Consider the following 18841-nt stretch of genomic DNA (forward strand, 5'->3'; position numbering starts at 1 on the left):
TCAACAAATAAATAAATAAACAGCTAACTAACTAACTAAATAAATAAAGTAACAAATAAATAAATACATAAATTAACAAATTAATTAATTAATTAATTAATCAATTAAAAAAAAGCTTAGTCATGGGGCTTTAATGCCTGCGACGGTGTGTCGTATACTTGTTTGTCTTGTATTTTAAATAGGGAGCCCATGAAAAAGAAGAGAGAAAAGTTCTCTAATCCCTATATAAATAAAGATAAATAAATAAATAAATAAGTGTGCAGACAACAGGGTTGTGATGGGCCACGTTCAACGAAAACAAAGCCAAGTCCCTCCTAGATTCCATACCAAGTAGGCTACTTTTGTTGGTCATTTTTTCTATACCAATATCAATAGCCTACTTAATACTGGTCTAATCTTAAGGGTGAGGGGATTTAAAAAAATGTGTATACAAAAAGGTTTGTAATAGGCTCTAAAGAACGTAACACCTGACACAGAATGGTCAGTCTAAAATGCTACTGGTGAAAGTGTTTTGACACAAAACAATGGAAATGGAAAAGAAATGGTTCTAATATGTTGAAAATTGATGCCAGCCTTCATATGTGCACATGCTAATTAGTATCAATATTTGCATAATAGTATCAATACTCACATTTGCACTGGGTTAACAAGTCTCATCAAAAACACAGCTATTTTTCCTGATAAGCTGATGGATGCTTTTTGTACAAAAGAGTTGGAGGTAGAAGAATTCTACAGTCCAACAGCGTCAGAGTTAATAACAGTGAGATTAGTGATTATTGAAGTGATTGGTTCATTTCTAGGGTCATTCTGTCGAGAGAGGGTGGTAGACTATGACAATGAAATATAATATGATGGCATTACATGACATTACTGCCAGAAAACAATGGAATATGAGCATAGACTCTTTATGAAAATGCTTTTGGTAGCATCAGTCTATTGCTGTGTTTTCAGATGACATCACAACATTCTACAGGCCAATAATATTTAACACAGATCTTGGAGGAGTAAAGAGAAAAGTGAGAAGGAGGGGAATGGTCTGGACAGGTCTCCAGGTATCCACACTTCAAACTCTGTTCCTGCAGCCAGGTGTAAACAGAAACATCCAGTCCTGTGTGACATCACATAGTACAGTGCCCACTGGAGGAAGCACAGTCTTTCACTGGCTATTTCTCAAATACAAAGTACCTTACCTTGCCTTCCTTGGAAAGAGGTTCTGCCAAAGTCAGTTCCTTCCATTCAAAGGCAAGTGTCCTGCCTCAGCTCAAACAGAGGCTTGAGGAGCAGGCTTCAAAGTGAATGAGCAGCAGCACCACAGGCACACAAAAAGGAAATAACTGTTCAGAATGAAACTTTGTAAGGGGTCAAATAGGAGCAAAAATAATTTTGTAAGGGGAATGAATCTGGCTTTTGAATCAACATAGTTTAATGAAAATATTTATGAATAAGTACAGTTTCATATCACATATTGGGAGGGGGGTATATGGTGAGTGGTATATGTTTCTCTCTTACATAAAACATCTGTCATTGATTGAATACAAGAAAGAGTTTACGGAGTTTTCACTTAGTGCGCCTCTGAGCAGGCTGGGATACTGTACCTAATGTCAAAATATCTTGTCTTTCATATTTGTCAAACTGGACAAACCTTCCACACATTTCTTGAGTGGCTATTTACTCTTTGGAACTGAATCACTTCCATTTGTCAAAATAACAAATACAATTTGTATGAACATGACATAAGAATGAATGCAAATGTTGGAATTGTTTATTTAGCATGAAAAAGCACATTTTCATGGCACAGTTAATTATTCTCTTCACCCACAGAACCTTGAGCCACAGTCAGTGGTGTCTAAAGCTGCACAGACTCCCCTGATCACTGCTGATTCACATGTGTCAAATTAGCTTTACCTGCTGCACGTCTTTACAATAACATCATCAGAGTCCTCTCACGGCATGGGGGCCATGATCACCACACATGGGGGTTCAACCTAAGGGCTTGAGGAGCCAAGTCCACTGCCCACAGTCCAGACTCCTGCAGAGCCATGTGGAGTAGTCCTGCAGCCTCTCCCGCACCCAGGACCCAGAGGGAGGCAGGGCCGGGCCGCTACTAACACTGGACCCACGCTAATGTCCACCCAGACTTCGCCCCTCTCCGCTCGTCCAATCTATGCCAATGAAGGTCAGGCTCATGGTCATCAAGACGAAGCCCAGAGCCGAGAAGCAGGCAGCCTGTAGCACAAGCGAACACACAGCAGTTACACACACAAACTCCATCACAAGAAATCTGGTCACTTTGCCGCACAGTAGTAGCATTGGCATGTGGACAGGGATCATGCACTTTCTATATTACCCTCGTTTAATCACCCTAGGAGGCCCTCGTTTAATCACCCTGGGAGGCCCTATGAAGGCCCTATAGGAGGTACTCTAAGGCTACTTCAGTATCTGTATTGTTTTACCAAAAGCTATATGCGCCCATGTTGTTATGTGGTTAGGACACGCACCAGGATCTTGGGTCTGGAGGTCAGGGCCTCCTGCTCTGTGGGGATGATGCGGATGTAGAAGAGACCAGGGAGGATGAAAATCAGGCTGGGCGCTGTGGTGGCTCCTACACGGGTACAGGAGAGTACATTACACCTCATGTGACCACAGCGTCCTACCTCCTTGTGACCGCTGTGTTACCAGTGATGCCGAAGATGTCCCGGATGTTGGGGACAAAGATGACAAGCAGGTTGACGGCGAAGAGCAGGCACACAGCGATGCAAATGTGTCGGCACCAGTGAAAGGGCTTTTCAGGGAAGAGCAACTGCAGGAGAGCACGCCGGATCTGAGGATCACAAACAACAAGACCTGAAGACCTGGAGGTAAAGATGCTCCTTATATAACGTCATGTTTAAGTGTGTGTGGCACTAACAGTGGTGTGCAGATGGAAGAAATGGCTCTGTGCAAACTATTTTCTGGAGTGTCTTGCTAATACTTAGACAAGTTTCAAGTCTTCAAACCTTCAACTTGAAAATTACTGTTCAACATCAAATATATACTAGAGGAACATTCCAGGCAAAGCAAAAACCATCTCCATTTTTAAGGGCACTGTAAATGAAGCTATAACAGTGTTATGAAATGTCTCACCGGGAAGAGCACCACGGGCACAGTGAGGGTGACAGCCACCAGCACCGCCAGCCTCACACACAGGATCAGAGTGTCCAGAGGGTCCACCAGGCTGTAGGTGTGCAGCAGCTCTGGCTCCGTGTTCCCTGGGAGACAATACACACTCAGAGGTCACCATGGCAATGGAGGAGAGACAGAATGGCAGTGAGGGATTATGAAGTCCACAGTATAAAAAAGTAATATAAAAAAGTAAATGATAATATAGTATAAAATGACATTCTATTGTCTAAATAATTGTGGGTTCGGAATCGGTATTGAGTCTATTCCTTAGTATTGTGACAGCACTACCTGTATTCAAACTGTCAGAAATGAAAATGAGTCTCATGACATCCAGGCCTGCACATCTTAAAATATACAATATTTTGTGTTCACCTGACAAAAAAAGAAAAAAATTCAAAGGGGCAAACTGTTTACAATTGAGAAAAGGGGCAGCTCAGAATACTATTGTAAAATTTGCAGGTTTAGTTTCATATACAAATGTCTTCTTATTATGTGGTCTGTTTACAACTTAACAGGAAAATAGTTCATTTATTCTGAAAGACCAGATGTTCAACTAAGGTCAAATATCAAAAATTTGCAGTTTTATTCAGTTGCACTGTAAAGTTGCACCATGGAACTGTTTTGGTGGATGGTCTTCATGGAGATGTTATTGCTTTGCCTGAAATTTTTCACAGTATGGCATTTAACATCTCTATGGAGACAAACATTTGACCCCACTAGGTAAAGCAACAGGTAAGGTCTGTGGAGAAGAAGCCTTGCTCACATAGTGCACCAATAAGTTTAAGAAAATTGATCTAATGAGTTTAAGGATCCAATCTCTAATTAAAAAAAAACTGAAAAAAACAAAAGTAAAAAAAAAAAAAAGTTAAAGTCACATTTTGACCTCATTAAACATCTTTGTAAGTCCTGTGATGGTTAAATATGTATTATTGAGGTGTTTGAAGAGTTCATCTTTCTCAGTGGTCTCTGTGGGGAAAACCAGCCTTGTAATATGATCGACACAACCTCAAGAGAATTCTCCTGGGAAACCCTGGCTCTTGTTTTGATATGTTTTATATGCATATTTTGTATGTGATTATACTGCCTTATTAAAAATACAAAACAAAAACCTTTGACCCTGTTCCCAGCATTCGCATAACAGAGCTGTAGAGGGCGCTCTATCACTGCTTTAATTAAAAAAAATCTTATTATAAATATTTTTGTTACAATGTTTTGCAGAGGTATCATGACATGAAGGTATAAAAGGAGCATATTATATTGTAAAAACAAAATCAAAACAAACTGACTTGGGACATTGAATATGAAATGTTTTTGGCACAGGAAGATTTCAGTAATTTCAGGGAGGAGTACAACAGTTTAAATTCATTCATAAAATGTCTATGTCTATGTCCATGTCCAATGAATGCAGTATTTATACAGTGAGAAATAATGTTCACAGTATCAGACATATTTCTGTCCATATCATTCACAAAATATAAAATATGATTAACATTTAAATATGGATTTTGAGAGATAAAAACTCTGTAATGTCACTCCTTAGTTTCTTCCACCCAGGACAAGTAAAGAGGTGCTCTGGTAAACCACATAAGGCACAGCCCGTCTTATCAAATTTGAATTGCTTATGAAGAAAACTAGACACTGGATACATTTTGTGAGAAATTTTGAATTTTGTGTTTCTTTTATTTTAGCCATTTTACACAATTTGAAAATGCCTTTTCCAGCAGCTTGTTTTCATTATAATCCTGAAAAAGTATGGATGCACCTGTAATACATTTTATGTTATGTTTGCTCTAACAATCTGAGATGAATTTAGATGAATGGTATTTTGTATTATTATTAATAAAGAATAGCTTTATGAATGTTGTGATAGTCTCTGTGTGTACAAGCCAAACTATATCAGTCAATAAAACCCCTATGGTCCAATAGTTCCCATTACACTCCATTAAATCAGCTACAAACAGAATTCCCTTGTTCACCCACTTAGTTCTGCTTTAAGCAAATGTAGATTTTCTGTTAAGGAATTTCTTTCAAATAAGATGAGTTATATTCTACAGACACATTGTGGAGCAAGAGCAAATTCAGGGCTCACCATAATACGTCAGGTATCCAAATATGGCTGTGAAGAAGTACATGGTGAACATTCCCAAAATGGACACATTGCCAATATTCTGCATTCTTCTCTTGGTCGGACTAAAGGAAACAAAAAACAAGTCATATGATTAGGACTTTAAAAAAAAAAAATCAATTCTCATTCAAAACAACTAATTCTGCATTTTAACCAGGACATGTCTCTTACTTTTTCAGTTCGGTGTAGATGGGCAGCACCTCGGGGTGACACACAAAGGCAAAGGCCAGGATCGGAACAGTGTAGGCCGTCTGGAACACAGGGAACAGGAACACTCGCATCACTAAAGGTCCACTGTGGAACACTTCTAGAGGATGGTTCACCACTTATTAGTCTCCATGGAGATGCAACCACTTTAATGCCATACTGTGGAACATTTTAGGTAAACATCTATCTCCATGGAAACAAGCAGGTGATGCAGGTGAACAGATGCAATACATATGTGTTTGATACCACAACATACAAGTTTAATGAAATGCTGTGGAACATTCTAGCATTGCAATAACATCTCCTTGGAGATGAGCAGGTGGCAGAACCTCCTCCAGAAAAGTTGAATAGTGTAGCTTTAAAATGGAATAAAATAACCTGTGAGTTGATGGTGAAGAGTTTGGCTGTGCACACGTCCTCTGGGGCCACAGTGCTGGCAGAGTGGTTACCAAACACATCCAGAGGACAGGGGATGTTGAACTTTTTGTAGATGACCTGTACATCACCAGTGTTACAGGATTACAACAAGATCAGGAAAACTGATGGAATTTCATTCTCTGGCTTAAAAGAAGCAAATCTGAAACTCACAGCAGAGAGGAAAAAGACCATACATGACAGAGAGAAGCCGCTGGTGTAGCCCAGGTATCCTGCAAAATAGATTAGAAAATCATTCAAATTAATACATTTTTTTTATTTTTATTTTTTTTAGAAATCTACTTAAAGGAACTGTATGTAAGATTCTGATGTTAAATTCTGTAAAAATATCCAGTCAGAAAGCCTCACGAGTCTCTCATTTGGGTTGCCAGTTTAAGTGCTGAAATCCAGATGGATTAAACCTAAATGCTTCTCTCTGATCTGAATGGTCATTACCTAAACCCCAGCATCTGCAGCCATCATGAATCAGTGCTAGTGCAGCCTCTGTGCACGAGATTCAGAGCTTTAACAGAACTTGTATCTTGTATTCTCTATATTCTCTCTATCTGTATGTTAAGGATCTGGCAACTCAAGTTCAGGAGCTTTTTTTTAAAACCACAGACTACAGTTCCTTTAATTAGATTTAATTAGATTTATGTATACTTTAGTTTTTTCCATCTTGGTATCACTATATACTGTGGTGCCACTAGGACTACAACAGCAACAACAAACAATGATGAAACCATGATTAAATTAGGACTAAACCAGGTTTAAAAGACAAAACTTGGTCACCCTACACATGAGCAGAATAGACCAGCCAGTAATATGTGCACCATAGATTGAAATAGGCCCAGTAATTACAGAGATATTCACCATTCACCATAGACTGACCCCTCTCAGGTTAAACTATAGACAATCTACAATCTGGTGAACAAGGTGGACTACAATGTTGTGATGCCTCAAGAAACCACCCTATATTTTCACTACACAGCAGGTCAGAAGGACATAAGTGACTTTTGAGTGAGCTATAATCGAAACTTTTGGAGAATTGTACAAAACTACCAGGATTCCAAAATATATTGTGAGTTTTGACGTCATGGTCTCTCACCCAGGTGCTTCATCAGGGCCAGAGGCAGGATAATGCACACAGTGACGATGATGATGAGGTAGTTTCCGTTCATGAACCAGTCACTACAAACACACAATAAAGTTAGTAGAGAGCAGTGGGCGGAGATAGGGGGTAGATGAAAATAGAACATTTCTGTATCCTGATGCATCAAATGCAGGACAATACAAAATTACTCAAACATGAATAAACCAAATCAAATATGAGTTAAGGAGTGGGTATTACACTTCTATGGGTGTGTAATGTCTAATTAATATGCAAGTTAAGTCACTTTTAGAGTGTCATCTCAACACAATCAGCATGCATCAGGTTTGGGAAGTTGTAGCCTACAGTTTTATATATGGAAAATTGTCATGTGGGAACATGGGTAATGTAGGTTTGTGGGCTGGGTGTTGGACAGAATCTTACAGCTAACTGTAAGAAGGGTTCGAATAGAGCTCAGGAGATGCATGGATGACATCTAAAACCTCTTCAGGAGTGTCTTTGATGAGGGACTCTTGTAACACGGTAGAAAGCTCTCAAAAGTGTCACACTGTATATGGAACTTTATGCCAAATCAACTTTTGCAGCTGTTTTGTATAAATAAGGCTTTTATTATGGCAATCAGTTCATTTTTGATGTGGTTCATTTGATTTATAGCTATATAAAAATGTGTAGTACAGACTCTGTGCTGGAGGTATGTCCCAAGAAGGCCTGAATCACCAGAGGCAGCTCGTACTTGACGATGAACAGATAACTGGACATGGCTACACAACACAACAAAAAATATATGAGAAGTGAGGCACCAGTCCTGAACAAAATCAGGACTTAAAGTTCATCTGACAGGTTTGCATGTTTGACGTGGTTTGGTGGGATAGTACTTGTGCTAAATATTTATCACAATTTTACAACAGTTATGTGTAAGTTTGTGGAAAAAATGTTGAGAGGAAAAGTACAAAAATACAGAAAGTAGCAGTGAGTTCTAAAACAGAATCCCTCTGCCCGTGTCACCAACATGGAAAAGTCCACCCTAAACACATAAACACTTTTCTGACAGATTAAACATTCATTAACCAAACAATGGTTTTATTAGTCTAATCATAACTATCATATAATTTAGATGTTTTGACCCTTGATAACATTATGGTTGCTAGGTAACAATCATGGAATTACCTCAATGTCTGCCCAATCAGGATGTCAAATTATAAACTTAACTTATAAATTTAAAAACTTGAAAAACTAGGCAAGATTTTTAGTAAATAGAATGACGTTAACTGTTTAGTGAAATGAGTGGTCTAACCTGTCGTATGCACTTAAAAAAGCAAGTCTACAGGGACGGGGCTTTTCTAATGCACCTGAGGTTAAAGATGCACTGTGTAATGTTTCTTTTAAAGGGCTTGCCACCCTCTTGTCTCCACTGGGACATTATTGCTTTAGCATAGCGTATTCCCCAGCATAGCGTCCAGGTTAAGTTACAGGTCATATCTGTGGAGAGGCAGCCTCACAGTAAGAACGCATTTAGCAATAGAAACAACAGTAAATAAATAAATAATAAAGGGGTTTAATGCTATACTCTGAAACATTCCAGGCAAATCAATAACATCTCCCTGGAGACAAGCAGGTGATGGACTCTCCACTAAAAAGTTACACAATGCACCTTTAAATGAAACATACTAGACTGACTGCAGAAAGTGCTATACCCTGCACCAGCTCTGTTAGTGGTTCTCAAACATTTCACATTAAGTACCATCTAAAAAAAGATTTGGCTTTCCGAGTATGACAAGATCTAAACCGGGTCTATTCCGGGTCTAATTTCGGGCTGAACCAGATCTAAAAATGGACTACATCATTGCTACAGTAGTTAACCATGCAATTACCCAAAGGAGGACCCATAAATGGATAGAAATGACACTTGTGTAGTAGCAGCAGCAGTGAGATGGTGGTGATGGGAATAGTATCAGTAGTACTGGTGGTATTGGTAGATGCAGCTCGTAGTAATAGACACGATCTACACTACAATAGAGGGCAGCCTCCTCACCTCCGATGTTGTGTAGTGTTATGATGACCGCTGCCAGGATTTTACCCGTATGCCCAAACGCTCGTAGGCCTAGCTGCTCGTATGCTCGGATCCCTGCACCAGAAAACAGTCAAGACACACACAGATTGGGTTTACATGCCTTTTGGAGACATCAGATTGATTTCTATTCATTTTCTGGACACTGATCCTAACCATAACCATAGTCCTTGCTTAACTCCCCTTAACCTTAACCTATTTTAACCCATATCTGAACTTTAAACCATGTTGATGATATAATAACAAATGGTTTATATCATGGGGACCTGATTTTTGAGTGTACAGATTTTAATCCTCACAGTATGATAAATATCCATGTACACACATAGAGGAGGTAGAACAATAAGCCAAGACCCCCCCAGATGCCCCCCACATACCCACCACCCCCGCACTCTTCAGCAGCAGGTGCACAGAGTAACAGGACAGTCCGGCGATGCATGTCAGCAGGATTCTGAAACACAGAGAATCTGCAACATGTGGTCACTGTGTCTTGCTCAGTGATTGTCACACCTTCCCTTAAACCATAAACCAAGCTCATAATAGAACTATTCGAGGTCTAATCAGTACTAAACCAGGTCTAAACTGGGACTACAAGAGTGTTTCAGAAGTTATAAACATCTAGTTCTAGTAAGTCGCTGTCTTAAAGGAACCTGTGGCCTGAGCTCTTACAATCACAACTGAACCTGTGTGTCTCAACCTACAGATAGAGACACATGCAGGTTTTTCTCATTCTCAGTTTATGGACAGGCCTCATGTGAAAGCTCAGAACCTCCAGAATTCACTCACTGAGCTGCACAGGCTGCACTGGCATTGATTCATGATTGACTGCAGGTAGTGATGATTCAGATCAGAAAGAGATTTAGGTTTCAACCCACTGAATTTCAATAATGAAACTAGCAACCCAAATGGAAGACTCTTGTGAGACTCATTCTACTTTCTGACAGGATAATAAACCAAAATGCCAGATTATGACTTAAACAACTTGGCCATCATGTCCAGTGTTTTTGTAATTAAGAATAAATAAAGGAGTGACCTGATATCAGTCCATGAGGATTTGACCAACTCCAGAACATCCTCACAGAGCCAAGCATCGCCTCAGAATGGATTCAATCAAAACATTTCATTTGGTTTTAACACAGTTTTACATGCTTCTTGATTAGGGTAAACGTACACTCAATACTTTGCCTTCTTATCCAGCCTTAAACTAGGCTGATATGTATAGTACAAGTTACAGGTCAGATCTGTGGAGAGGCTACCCTTAGCAACAGAAAAGAAGGTGAAATAAATGCAAGATAAATAAGTTTTATGTTATACTCTGGAAAATTCCAGGCAAATGAGCAACATCACCATGGAGACAAGCAGGTGATGGACCCTCCACACAGTCCACCTTTAAATAAAACATAACAGACTGCAGAGGACTCCCTGTACCAGCTATATTAGGCATTCTCAAACTTTTCACATCAAGTAAACACCTAAGAAAAGATTTGGCTTAGTTCTCTGGCTTCGTTGAGTTATCTCATAAGAAATATCCTGTGTCTGTAAGGACAATCAAACCAAACCAATCAAACCAAACTAGGGCTGTCAAAAGAATCAAAAATTAGATACTAATCGATGCTAAAATTAGTATCAAAACTAGATACTCATTTGAGCAGGTATCAATACAGAAAATCACATTCACAGGACAGAAATGAACCTTTCCTGAATATGTTTAAAATGATCTTGAGCTGTATCTTTCACAAGTATAAGACACATAGACTAGTACACACCCATGGACCACTATGAACCTACTGGACACTGAGGATTACACAGATATAAGACACATGAGGAGAGAAAAGCAGAATAAGTATTAAGTATATTGAGTTTATTCCTTAGAATCAAAATAAAGTTTGAAATTTAGTAACGTGACAACACTAGAAGTATCAGCAAAAGTCAAATTAGTTTGCAGTACTAGTAGTGGTAGTAGTACTCACAGGAAGAGGATGATTCCGGTGTTGGACATGGCGTAGGACAGACCCAGGATGCCACTGCCCATGATGGCGTTACTCAGGTTGAACACGGACATGCCGAATGAGGTCTTTCCCTCAAACTGCAGCACAACACACTTTGTTATGGTGCAGTAGAAATATTCAGAGTCCCAAGTATACAGATTTTAGCTTTGCTTTTATCCATGTGCTAATGTTTTGAGCACAATGCAAAATAAAGACTGAGAAGAGAGACACCGGCTATGTTTACTTGTGCATGTTACCAAAAAACAGACCTAATTATTGGATTATCTGATAATTCTAGTGATCTGATTTCGACTGACCATGTAAATGTAATGTTTCATAAAGAATTAGTGTTGTAACTGAGGCTGCTCTGTGTGGACTCACGTCTGTAAACTGAGATCTCTTCGATGAGTCTGACTTGTGTGGCAGAAACATCTCTTCCTCTGGCAGCATTCTGGGGAAAAAAGATGATCAATTGCCAAGTAAACATGGTTATTTTTCTGTATGAACATGTACGGGTGTAGTCGACTGAAGACATTCTCGATCGACTAAAGACACTAAAAAGGGGGCGTGGCAAAAGCTCTCAAAACTATTATGTATCTCTATGTATCTGACTCAAACAGCACTCACAAGACTACACCTGCACAAGTTCATGCAAAACAATCGACTAAGTCTTCATTAACCATTTAATCAACTCAAGGACAGTCTACAGACATTAATAATGTTTTCACCCAAAAGATTCAGAACCTTTAGACAGTGAGCCTTGAAACCTCGAGGCCAAGTCATAAACAAGTCAAACTGCAAATGAATCTATACGGTCTTAATGTATTCACTTGGGTTCCCAGATGGATTTCAAAAACATGTTTATGATCTGAATCAAGTCGACAAAAGATTGGAGACTCTTTTTCATGTTTTTTTTTTTAGGCGTCAAAATCATGAACACATATGGAACACGTTTTAGATTTTAAATTCTTCACAGTAGCCTTTGCCCTTTGCTTTGCACTTTCTTGACCCTAACAAGTTAAAGATGTGAAGTGAAAACCATTTCACCATGAAGCTCACTGAGAGAAGACCAAGGGTTTGTAGTACTGTTGACAAAGCAAAAGGTGCATACTTTGACTTAATTTAAAATCTAAAACATATTTGGAGTTATTTGACCTTTTTTGCTACATAATTCCACATATATTCGATGTCTTCAGTATGTATAGAAGAAGGAAACTAGTGGCAAGTAGTAAACAAAGACTGAATGTGAAGAAAAGTGCACATTTTGGACAGTGATTGTTTACATTTTATACAGCGTTGGTCATTTAGACGTAAACTTACCCTCCTTCTACAGATGGGTCATGGAGCTGGGTCCCGTTAACAAACTTCTGTAGTTCCATCTTTATTCACAATTATGAGTTTATTTAGAAAGAAATTACAAGGGGGAGGGGCTGAAATCTGGAAAAGAAAAAAAAGTTACAATGAATGGACATATGAAACATGCACCTGACTGGCCCCTCAACAGAAACGATGGAGCACTTGGACATATCTTCAAGGGCCTGTGTGTAAGATTCTGATTTTAAATTCTGTGTCTCCTAGTACAAGGTAAACATGTTCAAACTAAATATAGCATTTACACCTACGAATAAATCAACATTACAATTGTTAATTACAAAAACACTGGACATGATGAACAAGTTGTTATAATTTGGTGTTTTGCTTGTCAAGATGATTAGAAAAGAGTCAAGGGTCTCTCATTTGGGTTGTAGTTTGAATGCTGAAATCCAGGTGGTTTGAACCTAAAAGCACTCTCTGTCTGATGTGAATCGTCACTACTTAAACCCTAGCACCTACTGCCAATCAGTGCTAGTGCAGTCTCTGCAGCTCAGTGAGTGAATTCTGGAGGTTTTGAGCTTTGACATGAGGCAAAACTAGTATCTGCAGGTTAGGGAACTGGCCACACAGGTTCAGTTGTGATTGTAGTGTTTTTTATTTTTAATTAGTTAGAGCTCACGCTACATACGGTTCCATTGAGTTAAGGAGTACCTAGGTAGAGATTTAGCATCTAAAGAATAAATTCTTATTATTACAGGTGCAACTGTAGAAGCAAGGTGTGTATCTCAGTGGTACAGTGGTCCTGCATGTGCCCCTGTACATGTGCTCCATTCTAACCTGTGTGCATCAGCTGGATCAGACCTGCCTGTTCAGAATGCTGGACTTGGGGAAGAGGCCGTGATAAGGACTAGATAAACACGTGCTCACATGTCAGAGCCACTGTCACCTGCACATGTGTCCACTTTGGGCTAACACTGTGCAAAGACTGTCCCAGGCACTATAGGGACCAGATAAGAACCAGCAGTGAACACATACATGTTAGGACTAGTTCACAGAGCACATATACACGTACAGAACAGTTTCTGCCGCCAGCCTCTTCCTGAGCCTCAAAACAAGCTCATGCCTGGAGACGACAGAGGAACAGGAGGGAGCTGAAACATGTGCTTTGACCTCGATCACTCTGGTTTAAAGCGGCAAGAAAATTACTACTTAAAGGCCTGTAGTCCTACCTGATTTTTTTCCACCGTCTGCCTCTAACTATAAAGTGATTTACTGTCTGATAATCAGGAGGCGCGCTGTTAGCATGCTAGTTGTTGTAAGGTTTACTGTCATGGCGAAACTCCATTCTGGTCTGAGCGCTGTGAAAAGCATATACATTCATTTCTGTCAATAATTAAGATGCTCGAAGTGCATAAGTTGAGTGAGGAACAACAATGGACCACTGCAAACTGTCTAAGATCAACTACTTCTGTTAGTTCACATTTTTAACAGAGTAAAAATCAGGTACAGTGTCTTTAACCAAACCTGGCTCACAGCACATAGATGTGTGTGGCACTCACATGAGCAATATTTAATCTGATCTGACTGGTCGAAGCATCACAACAGTGGAACAAACTTTTGTTACATCCAGTTGAAAGAAAAGCACAGACACCTTTCCTGTCCACAAATGCATGACGTGCTTCCCTTCTGGCATCAGTGTGTTTGTTTTGGTTGGTTTAGGCGCTTCACCTTTGCTTTCTACCCAAACTGCACTGCGATTGGTCTGCCCACCTGTGGGGCCCTGTCACTCCAGCATCCACATGCCAAGATGGATTCTCATGAGTTGAACCTGGGATGCCATTAACTTATTATGTCATATATGGAGTACACGTCATATAACAGAAAGCCCTTTAAGGGTGCACTGCAAACAGCTTTTAATCATAGGATCTGGAAACATACATACAACTTTTGAACAGTGGCAAAGCGTAACCTCGGGCCGTGGGCCTTCAGCTGCTCATGTTTACAGATAGTAGTATCAGAAGCCCTACAGATGCCAAGGCGACCCTGTACACAGCCCATCATGTGAGAACCTGTTTCAATGCATGCACACTGATGAGTCTCTATTGTGTTTTAAACTGTGGATAACTGGCTTTAAAGATGCACTGTCATTTTTCTGATGGAGGGTCTGAGATCCATTTGTCTCAGAGGAGAGGTTCTTGCTGTGCCTGGAATGTTCCACAGTATGACTTTAAACATATTTATCTTTATCAATATAAGCACCTCAAATCTGTGTAGAGGTGACCCTGCTTACAGTAAGATCGCTTTGTTTTTCAGAGTATTATTGAGCAATAGAAAAACCTGGTTAAATTAAACACACACAATGATACAAGCAGATAAAAAAGACCCATAGTGGAGCTTTAAACTGTCAACACCAAGGCGAGCTGTACTTTCACTATATAGACTTCAGTGTTTGACACTTCTGTGTCTGACCCTTATGTTTGTTTTCTTTTTGATTTAATTTTAGTACCACATTAATTTCCCTGCATCAGTTTCCAGTTCTTTCTGTAGTGAATAAACCACATAGACTTACTATGGTGAAATAATCAAATAAGAAACCCTTTCCCATAAACCTGGCACATGGTGGCGTTAGCCCTTATATTAGCCATGTGAGGAGAGCAGCGTGCTGGTGTTGACAGTAGCATGGGCAGCTGGTGAGTTCTCACACACTCACACACACACCCACACGCACACACACCCCCACACACACACACACCCACCCCCACACACACCCCACACACACACACACCCACACACACAGACGCATGTCTAACATGGCCCCGACACATGGCCAGGCACTGGCCACATGGAGTCTGTTAGTAAACTGTGCAGTGGGCAAAGACACTACGACCATCTCTATGTTGACACAGCATAAACATGTTCTGTAAACACTCAATAGGCTGAGTTCATGTGACATCACAACAGGTCAGAATTCTATGGTTTAATTCACTGTTTAAATGTCAGATTACAGATGTTTATGGTTAATATCTCTGTCATTACTGGGCCTATCCACATGAAACAAAAACTGGCAAAAAGTTCAATGTCTTCTCTGTCGGTATAAACAAACAAAAGAGAAATTATTTTTTTAGCTATACCTTCAGAAAGAGATGCCATTATTCAACCCCAAAGACATGATTGTTGTCAGCTGAAAGGACTTTAAGCCATAAGATTAATATGACAAGTTTGTGGAGCCAATCTCAGACAAATTTCTTTCAAAAACAGTGAATCTCCCAAAAGGTTATATAGATACATACTCTAGACACAATTTGATTATGTCATAATTTCAGATGAAGGACAGGGGCCTATATAACTCTATGGGAGACTGTTTTTCAAAGAAATATCCAAATGTATGCTCTACAAATGTTGAGCTTTACAATTTCTTTTATAGGGATTGGCTCCACAAACTTGCCATATGAATCCCAGGACTTTAAGTGCTTTCAACTGACACGAATCATGTCTTTGGTGTTGAATAATGGCACCACTTTCTGAAACTGTTTTGAAAAAATATTTCACTTTATTATGTATACTGAGAGATGAAGATGTTGAACTTTGTGCCAGTTATTGTTTCATGTGGATAGGCCCAGTAATTACAGAGATATTAACCATAAATCAGCTCAACAAATCTTAAAAAGCCAACTCCATCATACAATCCTGACCCGTCTCCAGCTCAGGTTAAACTAGAGAGATTCTATAATGTTGTGATCTCATGTGAATTAGTGTTGACACAATACTAAAATTTCAGAGGATAATAAAAACTCTTTCTTTATTTAGACAATAGAACATGATTTGTGTAATCCCTGCGTTGTCCAGGTAGGTTCCCTCGTGGTCCATGGGCGTATACTCGTCTAGGTGGTGTTATACTTCTGATACAGCTCAAAATCATAAAACTATTCAGAAAAGGTGCATTTCTGACTGGACTTGTGACTTTTTTTAGTATTGATGCCTCCTCAAATGAGTATCTAGTTTCATTACTAGTTTTAGTATCGATTAGTATCTGATTTTCGATACTTTTGAACCGTGACCACCTATAATTTTATGCAGCTAAAACTTGGAACAGTCTTCCTGAAGATGTGAGACAGGCCTCTACTTTGACAATGTTTAAATCCAGGCTCAAAACAGTTCTGTTTAGCTGTGCATATGACTGAAAGGTTTTTATTCTGCACTCTTCTCTTTTAATGTTAATTTTATGATGATTATTTGTGATTATTTATGTTTGATTTGTGTGATTTTAATGTCTTTCTTATTCTGTAAAGCACTTTGAATTACCTTGTGTATGAATTGTGCTATACAAATAAACTTGCCTTGCCTTGCCTATAGTACTGTACTGGAGTTTCAAAGTAGCAGCGTGGGCACGGTTCTAACCAGATGACTCCATTTGTGCTGCAGGTGATTCCTCCCATCAGAGAGATCCAATCACCTCCAAGCGCTCACCCAACCCACGTGACACAAGCTGCCCATGCGATGTTTACCTACACCGGACAGGAGTAAACCAATACAAAGTACACTATCCAGGGGCTTCCACACATATTTATATATGTGTGGAAACAGTACAGTTTACCTTTACAACTCAGTATAGTAATTTTTTGGACAGGTCTAGGTAGTGTTGTCACGATACTAAAATATCAAACTTGAGTTTGATACTAAATTGACTCAATACTTGATACAGATTCTGATACCACAATGAACATAAAAGATGCTCCAAATGACACAAACTGTTCAGGAAAGCTATAATTTTGTCCTATTAATGCCATTTTTTACAGTCTCAATACATAATCAGATGATTATCTAGTATTGATATTAAAAATATTTGTTTTAGGATTGATTAGCAACTGGCTTGATACTTTTGACAACCCTAATACCATGGCTTCATGGTTAAAAATGATGACTTTTTTTTTTGAAGGTTCATGCTTGGTTCATTATGCTGCAGATATTTGAGTCACAACAACACAATTCCCCTTCTGCTTAATCTGATATTCTTTATTCTACCTGCTAACACACTGTACACCAAAGTTTTCTCGTATACATTTTGGTTACAACAGGACCTTACAGTTACAAGTACAGTAACTTTCTGAAGGTGGCACGTCACCTGCATGACTCCATGAAGAGAAACCATACCGTGGAACATTCTCCATAGAGATACAGTTTTATGCCAGATTGTGGAGGTGGTGTTTCTCATTGATTCAGGGGAGATTATAGTGGCCCCCCATAGTCTAAAACCATCCTCCAGAGTCTAAAAATAGCATGGACTATACCGTGGCATAACACTAGACTTTGTCACTCATTTTATTATCATAAACTTTAAAAGAGACTACACTAGTCAAAAATGATTGTTTAAAGATCAAATATAGCAAAATAAGAATTAGATCTGTGGAGATGCAAGCCCACTCAGAGTAACGATAGGACACATATTTTTCACAGGTTTTTCTGCACAATAAAAACAGCCAAATGAAAAAAAACTTTATTATAGTCTATTTTTTAAACAAAAACTATAATTATTTGGGTAAGAACATAATTCCCCTTCTCTTTAAATCTGTTATTCTATTCTTTATTATACCTGACAGCCTGGTATACTGTAGTGTACACCTCTACAAAAGTTAGTTTGGGCATTTTACAATATTATCTGTGAACTAAAAACATAAAAAACCCTTTCAAATCTAATCACTATACTTTAAATTCACAATTACGGCCACGTCATAGTATATATTATGCAGCACTTAATACGTGAAAAATACTACATTTGAAGTACATTTGCAGACATCTATATAGTCCATTAAGTATTCCATCTGTCTTAATACCCACAAGTCAATGTCTACGAGTGCATTGAACACATAGTGTGCAGCGCAGGCCCTGCCCTCAGTTCTTGGAATGTGTACGTTTGCTGCTTATGTAAGAACCACCACTGTATTTTCAAACTGCATCCACCACTCCAACCAAAACACTCTAAAACTGTAATTACTCCTACCATTTCTGATAAACCTCAGCAGTTGGTAAAAAACATGCAGGTTTTCAGCATTCTCAACTGTTTTATGAATTACCAACTTTACTGGAGTAAAGTGCGATCAAAAAGCAGAACAAATGCATACAGAGGTGCAAGAACCTACCTCCAGGATCGAGCAGGGGACAGCGGTGTGAAGTCGACCCACAGGAGGTGAGAGAGTTGGGTGCAGCACGTGGAGGTTTTGCCTTGTGTGGAGCCCAGGCAGGAGAAGGTCTGAGGAGGGGGGAGTAGAGCAGGTCCCACTGAAGGCTTCAAATTTCTCTGATGTCACCAACAGGAGCACTCCTCTTCCTCTCCCAAACAGAGCCGAACTTCCTCCACAGGCTAACAGCTCCTCTGGGCACACGGAGCGCCCCTGGTCCAAAGCAGGACACAGGAAACAGGTCTGCAACAGTCATCAGACTTACACAACAGCACA

The 18841-nt window shown here is 39.3% G+C and overlaps 1 protein-coding gene across 1 annotated transcript; it reads right to left on the reverse strand.

Annotated features, from left to right (window-relative positions):
• Positions 1-1746: 1746 nt before the first annotated feature.
• LOC117373833 (sodium-coupled neutral amino acid transporter 3-like) lies at positions 1747-18764 on the reverse strand. Its single transcript, XM_033969948.2, has 16 exons — positions 18527-18764; positions 12396-12512; positions 11457-11526; positions 11058-11173; positions 9465-9538; positions 9052-9144; positions 7699-7780; positions 7017-7099; positions 6083-6141; positions 5873-5989; positions 5459-5538; positions 5252-5352; positions 3124-3248; positions 2677-2821; positions 2499-2602; positions 1747-2226 (listed from the first exon to the last, which is right to left on the reverse strand). The coding sequence occupies exons 2-16, from the start codon at positions 12452-12454 to the stop codon at positions 2122-2124; spliced, it is 1413 nt and encodes a 470-aa protein (XP_033825839.2). The 5' UTR covers positions 12455-12512; positions 18527-18764; the 3' UTR covers positions 1747-2121.
• Positions 18765-18841: the final 77 nt, after the last annotated feature.

The sequence above is a fragment of the Periophthalmus magnuspinnatus genome, chromosome 7, assembly GCF_009829125.3.
Source record: "Periophthalmus magnuspinnatus isolate fPerMag1 chromosome 7, fPerMag1.2.pri, whole genome shotgun sequence".
Classification (NCBI taxonomy): Eukaryota; Metazoa; Chordata; class Actinopteri; order Gobiiformes; family Gobiidae; genus Periophthalmus; species Periophthalmus magnuspinnatus.